Source organism: Delphinapterus leucas, chromosome 9 (genome assembly GCF_059928025.1).
Source record: "Delphinapterus leucas isolate spDelLeu-1000000601 "Yukka" chromosome 9, BTC_Dleu_Yukka2, whole genome shotgun sequence".
NCBI lineage: Eukaryota > Metazoa > Chordata > Mammalia > Artiodactyla > Monodontidae > Delphinapterus > Delphinapterus leucas.
Genome location: NC_143137.1, coordinates 46,777,662 through 46,792,227, shown reverse-complemented (window position 1 = coordinate 46,792,227; position 14,566 = coordinate 46,777,662). Strand labels below are relative to the sequence as shown.

At 41.0% G+C, this 14,566-nt stretch overlaps 1 protein-coding gene across 2 annotated transcripts in view; it reads left to right on the top strand.

Moving 5' to 3' along the window:
* Positions 1-14,566, top strand: part of CHN2 (chimerin 2) — a 334,983-nt gene that overhangs the window by 153,549 nt on the left and 166,868 nt on the right. For both annotated transcript variants that reach the window (XM_089917579.1, XM_089917580.1), the window contains exon 2: positions 9,797-9,835. In XM_089917579.1, coding sequence (XP_089773705.1) covers positions 9,797-9,835 — 39 coding nt within the window. The remainder of the gene's footprint in view (positions 1-9,796; positions 9,836-14,566) is intronic.

Genomic DNA, 14,566 nt, shown 5'->3' with positions numbered 1-14,566 from the left:
TAAAATGCAAACTGGATGCTGTATCCTCCTTGTGCATATTTCCCCTTCCTTCTAGAACAAAGGTAAGCCCTTAGCATGGTTTTAAAAGCCCTTCATTATCTGGCCCCTGCGTGCCTCTCTAATTTCATTCCTAGCCATTCTGAAACCTACACACAACACACACACACCCGTCCCACACACACACACCATGGTCTCTCTGCTTCAGCCAGCAGGCTGAACCACTTCTAGCTCTCAGCACCATGTTCTGTCTTGCCTTTCGTCCTGACAGGCCACACCTTGGTCTACTAGTCATGATCCGTGAGCCCATTTGTTCACAAAGGCACTCCTTGCCGTGGGCTGCTGTAAGTAGCTATCTGGGTGATAGCGTACCTCCTTGACTAGGCTTAATGGCAATGGTACTAAGTTACTTATAATTCTCTCAGCCTTTGGGGACCCTAGGTCTTGCTGTTAGACTCCACTTTTCTGGGACAATTCTTGAAGGAGCCCTGGACAGAGCTGCTCGAAACCAGATGTAACTGGCCCAGGCCCCATTCAGCCTTCTGAAGGTTAGGAAGTTCTGCTAGATACTCCTTTATATATCCTCTTGCTATTGGATTGCCTCCTTATTTGTTTGTATCCCTCAACAGGAAGGCAACAAATCTGCCTTTCACTTAACCAACTCTTTATTGAGAAGCTACTACCTCCTGAATACAAGAGTCAGGGCTGTTCCAGTCATGCTGTTAGTGCCCAGCTGAGGGGATGGGTTAGGGCTGAACCCAGTCTGGACTCCCCTCACCAGGCCTGTGCCCTAACTCAGGGCTGTGTCTCCCAAAGGAAGCATATTCTTTACACACAGGTGCTGTCCAGTGACCAAGCCACGCACCTGCCTGAAAGGGGCACCTTTTAAAATTCATCAGAGGTTCTTGATAAGCTAAGGGTGACCCAGACTTCGGAGAACAAGATAAATGAGGTTCTTGCTCTCATAAGTGCTGTCTAGCCTGTCTAGTGCTGTCTACAAACAAAGAAATACACAAGCACATAGTAAAAAAAAAAAAAAAAAAATCAGATAGTGAAAAGGCTCAGCAGATAATTTTAAAAGGTATCCAAGACACAGCTTTAGGTTGAATGGTACAGGAAGATGTCTCTGGGGAGCCAGAACATTTAAGCTGAGATCCAAATGATAATGAAGCCAGCCATGTATAAATCAGAGGGAAGAGACTGTACACTGTGTAACATCTCTAAGGCTGTGTAACATCTCTAAGGCTGAAACAACAAGGTTCTACTGTACAGCACAGAGAACTATATTCAATATTCTATGATAAACCATAGTGGAAAAGAATGTTTTTAAAAAACGTATATATACATATATATATGTATAATTGAACCACTTTGCTGTATGGCAGTAATGAACACAACATTGTAAATCAACTATACTTCAATAAAAATGGAAAAAAAAAAAAAAAGAAAGGCCAGAGTAGCTGAGGTATAGTGGGCAAGAGAGGAGACAAATGAGATGACCTGGGAGAGGTGGCCAGGGGCCAGGTCACGCAGAGCTTGAAGCCCTACCTGCCTTGTTCACTGAGGCGTTCCCAGGGCCTGCCTCACTGTATTTATTCAATAAATACCTGTTGAATAGGAGAAACTCATCATGCCTCTACATACAGAATAAGTGGCCCAGACAGAAGCTCCGTGTGGCCTCAGTGCCCTCTAGTGACCACAGACTCCAGCCCAAGGCCCTCGATGGTTGGCTTCATCATCTTTAGAAAATCTCAGTTTAGCCTTGGCCTTGGGGCCCAGCAGTAATTTCTGGAATATGTCTTACTAACTGTTCTCTGCAATTAGGACTAAATCAGTTACAAAAATCCCTGAAACGAGAGCAACAGTCAGATGCACACCAGGGCTGCATTCCTTACCCAAGCAGCAGTTCCCAAAGAGAATACATGGATGTCTTGTTTCTCAGGGGAATGCCGGGGGCCTGGACAGGTGACAAGTGTTAGAACACATTTCTGTATACCTTAGCCAATGTGACAGAAAGAAAGCTCCATAATAGCCTTGACATCTCAATGCCTCGCAGCAGTTAGGATGATCTCCAGGTCATCTCACCGCTCAGGCATGGCGCTGTTGGGCTGGAATGGCCTGACAAGACCACAGCCGCAGGCTGCACACTGTGGCCCCTCACACGCTTCCGAAGACCCAAGCCTAGGCATCGTGTGTGTGTGTGTCGAGGATATGTTGCGGCATGTACACAAACGAAGCATACTCCTTGGGCTGTCGTTGTTTACTTTCGTTTGGATCCCAACCCATTCTGTGCCCATTAAGCCCAACAAATTCCAAACTGTCATCTCATTGTGAAGCTGTCCCGTGGCTGATTGAAAAACCTGTTTCCACCCAACTTCCCTGGAAAAAGCCCATGAACTGCAGCCCATTTTCAAATGTGTGCATCAATAAATCAAAAGTGACAGCAGAGACCTGGCTCTTCTGGGAGAGGGGATGGCAGAGGGAGGGACCCAATCCTTCCACCCTCTATTTCCCAAATCATCCTCCTGATGCAGTGTAGGCAGCTTTGCTTGAAATATCCTTAAGGGTGGGTCATCTCCAATTTCCTTGGTAGATCATTCTCAAAATTGGTGAATCTTTCACTCTCATTTTCCAAAGCCCCTGCATGTGTTTTTCTGTGAGTCTAGACATCCTCCACTGAGCCAAGCAAAAGAATCTGGCTCTCCTTGATGTTTACAGGTATTTCCTCTCTGGTTGTCACTTGCCCAAGTGTAGCACATGGTGTTCTCTAATTTTTCTTCATTAATCAGTCCCCAAATTCCTTTACACTTGCTCCTCAGGTGATTCCATCAAATCAACATATTTCTGGAGCTAAAAATGCTTGGAAGAATATAGCCTTCCAGCTGCAGCCACCAAAACTTGGGGGATTAGCGTGTTTTTGCCTTACTCCTTGGCCATATGTTTCCACAGGTTCATTCCCAGGAGCGTTCTGTGCAGCCATTTGCTTCCATACAAATGTACTTAGTTTCATTTGTATATTTTTTCTAATTGAGTATAAAAGGCATCAAAAATTAAAATGTATATTGATAACCTCCAGTGTTTGGTGAGGGTGTGGGGAAATGGGCATTCTTTCACACATGATTGAGAGTTCCAATTGATACATCTTTTTGAAGGCCATTTTCACAATAGCTTTGAAAATCAGAAATACACCCATCACCCAGCAGTTCAACTTCCCAGAATATAAACTACGTGTATAGCCTATCATTGAAGCATTGTTTCAAAATATTGAAAATAACTTAAATGTCCATCAATTGGAAATGTTTACATAAGTGAATTAAATGCATTTTGGTATTCTGGTACACAGATATAGTGGAAAACCAACCCACAGTTTTAAAAAAGTAAGCCACAGATCTATATGTACATGGAAAAAATGCCTAAGAAATATCATTAAGTTCAAAAGCAAATTGCAGGACACTATATATGATATGAGACCATTTTTGTAAATTTTTTTTTTTTTTTTTTTTTTTTTTTTTGCGGTACATGGGCCTCTCACTGTTGTGGCCTCTCCCGTTGCGGAGCACAGGCTCCAGACACGCAGGCTCAGCAGCCATGGCTCATGGGCCCAGCCGCTCCGCGGCATGTGAGATCTTCCCGGACCGGGGCATGGACCCGTGTCCCCTGCATCGGCAGGCGGACTCTCAACCACTGCGCCACCAGGGAAGCCTGCCCCTATAAATTTTTATTCTAGCCTTTTACAAGACAAAATCTGGAAGGATTCGCGTTTATGGTGCTTTTTTCTGAGGTTAGGAACTTTCTAAAATATACATTTTTTAATTTTTCTGCTTTGCAACATGCTGTGTATTTTAACAGACAAATTATTTTTGTCGTGCTTTTGATCTAGAAAGATGACTTTTTATGACACATGCTCTCTATCGCCCGCCTCCCTCTCCTTGGGCCTCACACATGGAAGAGCTTTCCATATGCTGATCCCAGAATTCCTCATCCTCCCCAACAGTTCAGAATGGCAGCGCTATCTTTTCAGGGTTTAACTACTTCAGCACGTAAGGTTTTTTCAAAATTGTTTCTAAGGTTTTTTTTTTAACTTTTTATGTTATATTGAGGTACAGCCGATTAACAATGTTGTGATAGTTTCAGGTGCACAGCAAAGCGACTCAGCCACACATATAGACGTATGCATTCTCCCCCAAACTTCCCTTTTTTAACCTGTACCTCCAGGCCCCTCAAACAAGCTTCTCTTTCTTTTTTCTGTTCTTTTTGTTTCATATGTTCCAGTCTTTATAGATTGTTTCATTTGTGTGGTTTTATTACCTATTTTTGCAAGGTTTTGGTTGTTTTCTAAGCATCTATATCTTTTTTTCCCTTTTCCCTCCCTCTTCAATGAGCAGAGATACCTGCTTCCCAGCCTGCTTAGAATTGCCCATTAATATCTGTTTCACAGGATTTTTAAGAGGGCCAAGGGAATTGGGCTTGGCTTTTTACTGCAGAAGCCCTGGTCTCTTTTCCTTTGACTTCACCCTTAGCTCTCCTGGGCTAATACTGTACATGCTGCATGTGTTATTATAGGGACTATTTTTTATTGGGTCTTTTTGCTTCTGCTTTATTTTCAAGGTGGTGATTTATTTAGACAGCATGTTCAAAAAGAGAAACCACCTAGCGCTCCCATGAATTTATTTCTCATTCATGTTAATTTTTATACAAGCAATATGAACAGAAAATTAGGAAATGCAGCTGAGCAAAACAAGAGAAAACTAGAAATTGCCTATATTTTCACTATCAGGAATAGCAAATGTTAATAATTGGGTTTATAGCCTTGTAGATCGTTTCTATGTATATAAATATTTATCTTTTCCTTAAAATGGGATCATATTTGTTAAATTGTTTTGTAACCTGATTTGTTTAGTTCATAATGTAGCATGAATATTTTCCTATGTCATTAAGGAAAGATAATAATAACAACAAAGATAGAGTTTACTACATGCTAGACAACCCATCCTATCTTCAAAACATGGCTGTATGTTGGGTAGTAATATTACTCCCATTTTGTAAATTGAAAAACTGAAGCACAGAGAGGTGAGATAATTTGCCTGAGGTAACACAGCTAGTAAGTGACAGAGCTACGTTTTGAACCTAGATAGTCTAGCTCTAGAGGCCGTGCTCTGGACCACAGAGCCCTGACCCATGCCATCATTTTCATGGCTATAGTAGATGGTAATTTATTTAACCCTTCCCTTCTTTCTGGGATGTTAGATTCACTGTTATACACAAAGCAGCAATGAACACTTTGTTCAAACATTCATCTTTGTACACATGTTCAATTACTGCTTTAGGCTGAATTCCCATGAATAGAATTGCTGAGTCAAAAAGTTTACACATTTTTTAAAGTTTGGATACATATTAGTCAACATTTTTAAGCAATTTATTTTCTAAGCCTCTTTGACCTTTATAATTCATTGTTCCTTTCGAATAATGTATCACTGTCCATTTGGGTTCAATGATAGTCTTTTCCTTAGAACATGGAGCTTCTTCTGTTCTACTTCCTCCTCCATCCTTCTGCCTTATACCCATCTCTCTAAAATGTTTAACAAAATAATACCCTTCCCCAAAGCATAATGCCTTTTGTTGTCAGCACTTCCTGTATCTTATATCTCCTGGACTTTAACTATTAGATGGGGTATGTGTATTAGTGGAATACAGTCCCACCATTTGACTTGATGTCAGTTTTTTAAAAATTTTTACTTTATATTGGAGTACAGTTGATTTACAGTGTTGTGTTAGTTTCGGGTGTACAGCAAAGTGATTCAGTTATACATATACGTATATCTATTCTTTTCCAGATTCCTCTCCCATATAGTTTATTACAAAGTACTGAATACAGTTCCCTGTGCTATACAGTAGGTCCTCGTTGTTTATCTATTTTATATACAGTAGTGTGTATATGTTAATCCCAGCCTCCTAATTTATCCCCCCCCGAACTTTCCCCTTTGGTAACGCTAAGTTTGTTTTATAAGTCTATGAGTATGTTTCTGTTTTGTAAATAAGCTCACTTGTATCATTTTATTAGATTCCACATATAAGTGGTATCATATGATGTTTATCATTGCCTGCCTCATACAACTGATTTTCTTTCTTTTCTCTATTTTATTTTTTTCTTCCGAGCGTCACAAGAATTACAGTAACAAATCTGTTATATAACTTTTTTCCTGATGTTAGTCTGTAAAGTAGGATGGACTGCCTGGTAAGGATGACAGTGTGTCAGAGGCTGGAGGGCAGAGCTCCCTGCTCTGATCCCACCTCTGCCTCCCGCTTGTTTTATGACCTTGAGAAAGCCACTTCATCTTTCTCATTTCATGTTCCTCATTTGCTAAATGAGGAAGGTGAACTAAATGATCTAGAAAACCTATTCCAGGTTTAAAAAAAAAATACGGTGTCAGGCTATCCAAGAGTAAAGCAGATTTTTAAAAAATATTGTGTGAAACTGGGACAAATGTGATGTTGGCGGGGCCATGTTGGACGCGGCTAAAGGTTCCTGTCGACATAATAAAAATGTTTTGTGCCTTGTCTCTTGGCCAAGGCCTCCTGACAGTCTGCTTTAGTGGCTCGTGAAACAAATCCCTAAGACCAAGGTAGTTATAGTTGTTCCACTGAAGCGTGACAAATGGCCTCTCACTTTGAATGCGTTTATGAGAAAGGAAAACCTTCCATGACAACAGCAGTGGAACTTAGTTACAGGCTCCAGGTCTGGGGGCAAGAACGGAGATAGTCACTGGCTGTGGCCAAGCGAGAGAAGACAAGAGCCTGAGCTCACCTGGGAAGAACCAGGACCGGGTGATATAACAGTGACAACAGCACAATGACAATATTAGTGGGGCTTCATGGAGAACTTGCTATTTGCCAGGCACAGTCCCAAGAACTTTATATATATTATCTCATTTAATTGACACAATAGCCCTAAGAGATCGGTTCTGAGGTCGGTACATTTATTTTTCTGTTTTATAAAGATAAGTTTTGAGAGGCTCTTAAAAGAAGTTGAGTAACATGCTTCTCGTTATTCAGCCAGTAGTTGTCAGAGGTAAGATATGAACCCTGAGAGTTTGTTCATTTATTTAACACGTGCTGTTTGAATGTCTATTATGTCAGGCACCCTTCTAAGGGCCGATGAGACCTAAGTGAACGAGGCAAAATTTCTGCTTGTATGGAGTTTGGCTAATAGTGGGATGAGCCCAGTAATAACAAGCCAACGAATCAATAAATAATTTCAGATGGTAATAATAAGTGGCTGTGAAGGAGAGTGAGTGGGGTTGGGGGAAGGCTGCTTTACACAGGATTGGCAGGGGTGGCCCGTGGGAGGTGACATTTGAGCTGAGCCCTGCATGACAGAGCAAGTCAGCCATGCAAAGCTCTATTGGAGGAGAGTTCTTACATGGAGGGTCCACAGGAGCCAAGGCCAGGGGCTCAGAAGAACTTGGCTTGTTCTAGGAAGAGAGAGAAGGCCAATATGGCTGGATGATACATGAAAAGGGTGGCAGTGCCTGCAATGGAGTGAGGAGAAGGCCAGGGACCAGAGGACACAGGGCCTTGGAGGCCACAGTATAATGTTTGTATTTTATTCCAAGTGCAGATGGGAGACATTGGAGGATTTTAAGCAAGGGAGCATTGTGATCTCCCGTCTCTGTGGATGGCTTTCTTTACCTCTATGTGCAGTTGCCAACAAGAAGCAACCAGAAGGGGATAAGGTGTTTATGTGCAGGGAAGCCTAAATGAAAGTTTATAGGTTAGGAGCCAGCATTTCAGATGAATCAAAATTCTAGGTTTTTCACAGAGCAAGACTGAAATGAACAGTGAGAGACCATCTAATCCAAACTTCTGACTTTAGGTAAGAAGACCTTAGGAAATCCAAGTTGAGCATCTGAGCTATGTTTGAAAACCTGCATTAAGGAGACTGTTTATTTTGGGGGGAACTTCCCTGACTATGTAGAAAGCTGCACTCTAGGTTCTGAATATTCTTGACAACTTCTTGGTCTGGGGGTTGTACTTACCTTATAGAGTAAATCTCATCCAAAATAACAAGACAGCTTTGGGTAGATGACATCTCAGGGATTCATACTTCCATGCAGTCTGGTATGTGTGTGTGTGTGTGTGTGGTGTGTGTGTGTGTGTGTGTGAGCGCGTGCACGCGCGCGCATGCATATTAATCTTTATATTTGAAAAATATTTTTGAAGGTGTCATCAATATTTTAACATTCAGGACCTGGTTTTTCTGGTGAGATGGTATTGTATGGATGGTTCTAAAATTTTGTTGTAAACTCGGCAACATGATTTATTTTATTTGAATGTTATTATAAACAAACACTCATCTTAACCTATTAAAATTGGTCTGTGTCACATATAAGATGAAATTAATTGCTTCTTTAGGTTAAAAGCTCACTATTACATTGTCTACTTTGACAAAAGAATTAAGAGCTTCACTGTTATTTAGCAAACTAGGTTTGAATAACAACATAAACCATTATTAGTACACTGTATTTGTGTGTGTGCCTATGTGGCTGATTATCTGTAGGTAGGTTCCTGACGATGCAAGCCTAAGAATCCAGATGCATTTGTATGAAACTATCTTAGGAGGTGTTTAGTTGCCTCTGTGATAGGATGGGCCCCAGAAAGCAAGTATGAATTGTGAAAGAACTTAATTTAAGCTACATAACTGTAATTGAGTAGGATTTGGGGAAGTTCACCACTCTTGAGTTACTTTTTATTTATAGTAAGTATATTTGTTTCTCAGGAGGGGAAAAATTCTCAAACTATCTTACTGCATGAGATCAGAAAATTTCTGTTCCTTTGCATGAAAGTAGTATGTGACAGTAGCACAAGGACAAAGGCAGCATAAGGATGGGTGTGGGATGCCATAGACGTGCAGGATGACAAAAACAGAGTTTCCTTATCAAAAAGCACTGAATTAGAGAACTCTTAAAGCTTCCCCAGCTTAACATTCTATGAGTCGGGGAAAAGGATTTTTCCCTCTGGCTGCTTAAGCTAGAGTATGTTTTACCAAGACCTTAGCTATGAGCTCAGGAGGACTCTAATAACTCCGTCAAAATTATAAATTCAGCTGTCAGCACTGGGATTGTTGAGTTGACTGAACAAGCAGATTTTCTCCATCGTCTGCTTTCTAGATTGATGAATAACAATTTCGTCCTCTCCATTTTGTTGTAACTCTTTCACTCTGACACTGATTGCTGAGAGGTTTTCTGGAAATTTCCTAAGTCACAAACTGGAGTAAATTCAAGGATATAATGCGATTCCAATTGAATCATCAGTGTCTCAGCTGTCAGACCCAGGAGTTCAGTTGGTTGAGTCGTACAACTTCAACAGATTTAATATTACATACTTGCCACTTTGTGTCTTGCCCTCGAGTCTTGATAAATGGGCTAAAGGTCTGACTGGAATCTGTGAGATAAATTATATGTTTATTATGCCAAGTTAAGTAAATACTGTTTGAAAGGATTACTGGAGGGTACAATCAAGTTAATTGCTTTAAAAATCTTTTTTGATTTACTGGGCTCTATGAAAATGGTTAAGCAATTGATTCTGTCATGGTAAGTGACATGAAGAAAGTGGTGTTGGATCCACAAGGGTTGCCATATACACTTCTCCCCTCATGCCTGGAACTGTCCCGTAAATGAGCTGAGAGGCCCCCAGGACCAGAAAGCAAGTACTGCTGACAGACAGTTGTTCCTCCAGAGAAGACACAAGTTGACAGTTTGATGTTCAAGCTGACGGATTGCTTTCTTTCTTTTTATTCTAGATGCTGAAGAATACCAGCCTCCGATATGGAAATCCTACTGTGAGTACCTAAAATCATAATCTCCTCAGAAGTCTTTAGTCGGCCTGCCTTTTGAACAATTTTTGCTGTTGATTTAGTGCACACAAACTCTCGCATCACAGCACTGCAAACCCAAATGTCTCTTTCTCTGCTAAGGAAAGATATTGGTCAGAGAGAACTGGAAGAGCCCTGTCCCCTGGCCAGGACCTCGGAGAGCCAGCTGCCTGTGACCCGCTTAGGGAAATGCTTAGGGAAAAAAAAGATGGACATTCTGACTCTCTACCTTTCTTTGGGACTTTCCTTGTCTTCCTTCCTTCCTTCTTTCCATCCTTCCTTCCTCTTTTTTATTCACAGTTGGTCAGCAAGGGTAAGTGTGTTGACTTCCATGAATTATGTTCCTGGCTGTTCATCTTAAAGCTGTAATATCAAATGACATTTACCACAGAAAAATTAACAGATAGCAATGGATAATGTTTGGTCACTAAGGGTGACTCCTTAGAAACAGAGATCATTATCTGATCATCGATCATCAATCCGTCTCCCCTCATGAAGGCAGGCACTTGTCATCACCTCAAGCTGGTTTTCTGTTTCCTTAGTATCATCCTCCTGACTAAGTAATTCTCCAGTGACAGAGGGGAGGAGTGTGGTGTGGGGAGCCCACTGTGCTGAGAGCCAGGGGAACAGGCTCTCATTCAGGCTCTGCTTCTAGACAGCAATAATAAGAATAATTATTTCTATCATTATTGCCATTCCCCTTGTTTCTACCGCCTGTTGAGACCTGGAGTGTGCCAGCCACCACGCTAGCTCTGTGCCTCAAGTCGCAAATCGCACCACAGCCCTAAGCGACCAGTACCACCCTTATCCCTGTTTCACGTACAAAGAAACCACAGCTCAGAGGGGTTCAGTAACTTGGCAGACGTTTTATGAGAAACCTTGGAGTGGCATTCAGAGTGGAGCCCAGAAGCAAGCCAGACTGACAGGCTGCAAGTTGCCAATCTTTTTTTCTTTCTATTTAAAATTGTATACATAAGTATATAGATAAGTATATACATACACACAGACACACATATGCATATACCTGTGTATGTACATATTTGTTACAAAAGCAATACAAAGCTACATAAAAGACAAACAGTAGAGAAATACATAAAGCTGGGAGCAAAAATTTCCCATAGGCCACATACCAGTTCTCACCCCATATTCCACTCCTCTTTTCCAGTCACTGACCCTGTCAATTTTGGAAAGCATATCTTTCCAAGTGTTTAAAATACACATGCCTAATAGTTTGTTGTTGTTCCCTTTTGTAAAAATGGGTTTATGCTGTACCCGGTGTCCTTCAACTTGCTTGTTTCACTTCGCAAATACCTTGTTTTTATCTTCCTATTTCAGCATATAGAGAGGCACCTCGTTCTTTATTACATGAGTCTGTTCTTCCATCTGTGAAATAAAGGGGTGGTTCTGGGTCTCTAAGGGCCCTTCCAATCTAATGTTATGCATTCTGATCTTCTGTTTTAAAAGGCAATGCTAATGACTAAGTAATTGGATGGTTTTGTTTGTTTGTTTCCTAATGGAGTGTGAAGCGCTCTGGCAGTAAATCAACGAAATATCTGTAGTGAGGGTATTGGGGGTCCCGTGACTCACTGTTCCTTGCACTGCCTTACACACAGCCTTGCGTACGTTAACTACGCAATAAATATTTGTTGAGTGAATGCCACCGCAGAGAGCTTTACTGAAGCGAGAAGATGGCACTGGCTCAAATTCATTTCACTTTTTCTAAGAGACCTTGGGCCACCCAGTGTATCCCTTAAAAGCACTTTTATGTCCTAAGGAAACCAGAAAAGGTGTTGTTAATTACATGTTCCAATATCAATTTTACCAGAGTATATTGGTTTTAAGTTTGATTTTTTGATCTAAGCAAGTTGTGTGTGTGCGTGTGCTTAATTTGCTCTAGGATCATAAAACTTTAGATGCAGAAGGGATAGTTGAGTCCATTTAATACAAACCTAATGACATATATGAAGTTCCTCTTTATTATACTCAACTAATAGTCATCCAGGCTGTATTTGAGGGTCTCTAGTGATGCAGAACTCTACAACTGAAGGGAGTATGCCAACAGCAGGGCCACCCACGGCATCAAAAACAGGTTGATCGAAGATCCACAGGGTACTACTGAGAAAGCACTCTCTTTTGGTTGTCCTGAGTCCATTAATTCTTTGAGTTAGGGTGTTGGACTACTATAAACTCATCTAACAATATCATTACCAAGCTCATGCTACTCCCTCTTATTCCCAAGTTTATCATCTACTCATTTGGTCTTTCAGCAGACATACATTATAAGCATTAGGATAAGCTTTAGGAATCAACAGCAGCTAAAATGTGGCCCATACTTTCCTCCAATTTACAGTCTAGAAAGGGAGACAGATGTAACCAGTTACCATGCAGATGGACTGAAGCAACAATATGCTGCTCCTCTACCTCCTGGGATTAGAGAAGACTTTATAAAAGAGGTTAAATTTGCATGTGGGTCTTGAAGGATAAATAAGGAGAAGAAATCCGAGGGCCTTGAAAAACTTCATGAGATACATGTTAATATCCAAGTATGTTAAAACAATAGTATTTTCCTTATCTGAAAATCCAACAAACCTATCAGAATATGAAATTTGTTTGTTTTTAAATAACCTGTTGGTAAACCCATTCCGAACCTCAGGAATCACCAAGTTGTTTCTCTTTGAAATACTCACAGACCATCCTTTCAGAGATTAATTTTACTTGTTGATGTCAAACTCATTAACATATCATCTATGGAATCCATACTTGCCCATCACACACTTAATTTTCCAGCTTTGGCATTTATTCGGTACTTTGAAATTTCTCATACATTTACCAGATGTAGTTCCTTTTTGCCATATTATAGGACTTGGTTTGAAAACTGATTGTTTACAATGATTATAGGAGTATATAGATATGTCTTTGCTTTCATCCATCACCTATTGTTGGCTGTTAACACTGACTTATTTGATATCAGATTCTTATTATGAAGCCTTAGTCCCAATTATAACGTTATTCCTAAAAGAAAATTATTCTGCCTCATAATGATCCACTTTAAGAAGCTGTTTTTAAATTTTAATGCTAATTGCAATGCTCTTACGTGCAAGTAACAGAATGTTCCTCTCAAGCGCATTGATTGACATAAGCAAAAAGTCTAGAGGCACTGGCTTCAGGCATGACTTGGTCCAGCAACTCAAATGACATTACTAGAACCCAATGTGTACCTCTTCCTTTCTTGGCTCTACTTTCCTAGGTTTGTCTCCACTGTTAGTAGGCTTTTCTCTTGTAACCCCCAGAGAGCTACCAATAGCACCAGGGCTACCACATCCACATTTAAGAGCAACAGGCAGAAGGACAGTCTACTGCAAGCAGAAGTCTTAGAATTGAGTCTCAGCCCTATTTGACATGGGTTCCCAACCCTGACTCCATCACTGTGGTCAGAGAGTTGAGATATACTAACTGCCCTAAACCCATCAGGGCTCACCACTGGAACTCAGGAGGGATTACATAGGAGTGACTGGAAACTTTGGAGTACCGTTAAAATGGGGAAGATGGAAATGGATGCCTAGAAGGCAACCAATGAATGTCTGATTTAGAAATTTAGAAGAATAAGGAACCTTAGAAATCAACTCTCTAAATATTTTCTATAAAGTAGATTGCTTATTAATTTATTCATTCAACAAATGCATATTAAGTCTTTGCCTTAGACCAGGCAGTGTGCTTTGAGCTGTGGGACCGCAAGGATGGATAAGACTCCATCTTGACTCAAAGAACAGTGATGCCACGTGAAGTCCCTTAAGTTCCTGCCTTTCCTGCTCCCCTTTCTTTCTTAGAAGCCAATGCTATCACTTCCTGAGCTGATTATTTGGTAAGAATAATCTTGTCCCAAAGTATCATATATCTACATCTAGTCCTTAATATGCAAGACCAAACCCCAAAACATTGGTGAAATGTATTTGGTTTCAATTCTTAAAAAAAAGCTATTTTCAAGTTTACTTTAAAAATAGTAGAGCCACATTCTAAACTTTAAGCCAGAACTATGACCTAAGCAGATGAGTTTAAAAGCCAGCCACCATGGGTACACTCTGGAAGATGTTATTGTTTAACAGGCCAAGTGCCAATTAAGCAGAAGATGCTGTGGCCAACATCTCTCCCCAGAGACTCTCCTGGGCAGCAGGTCAGGCAGTCACAGCTTGTGCCTGTTTTTCTAAAGAGGAGTTTAGAACCTCAGAATTCTGATCCATAGGCCCCCTGCATCAGAGTCACCTGGGGAGAATAGTTATAATAACTATTATTATTAATAAATATTATTTATTAATTATTAATAAATATTATTATTAATAACCTCAGCCTGACGCCAGATTTCTGAATCGGAAGAGTGGGGGGATCTGCAATTTATCACAGCCCACAGGTGCTTCTTATACACACTTAGGCCTGAGACCCCCTGGTTCAAGTCTACACAGCCTCATCCTCAGGCTTTTCACTGTGCCATGGGACAAGAGGAGAACTCCATCCCCAGTAAGACTGGACATTCTGTTCGCAAGACAAGACCTGCACACAGTTGCCTGGAAGTGGGGCTCAGCCAAGAGGCCATTGAAAGCCCCTGCTATTTCTTACTCACACCCGTAAGTTTTTTCCCATGAAAACTGGGAAGACATGGGCAGTGAGTGGGGTGGTGCTGGGTCAGTGTCACAGCCAAGCGGC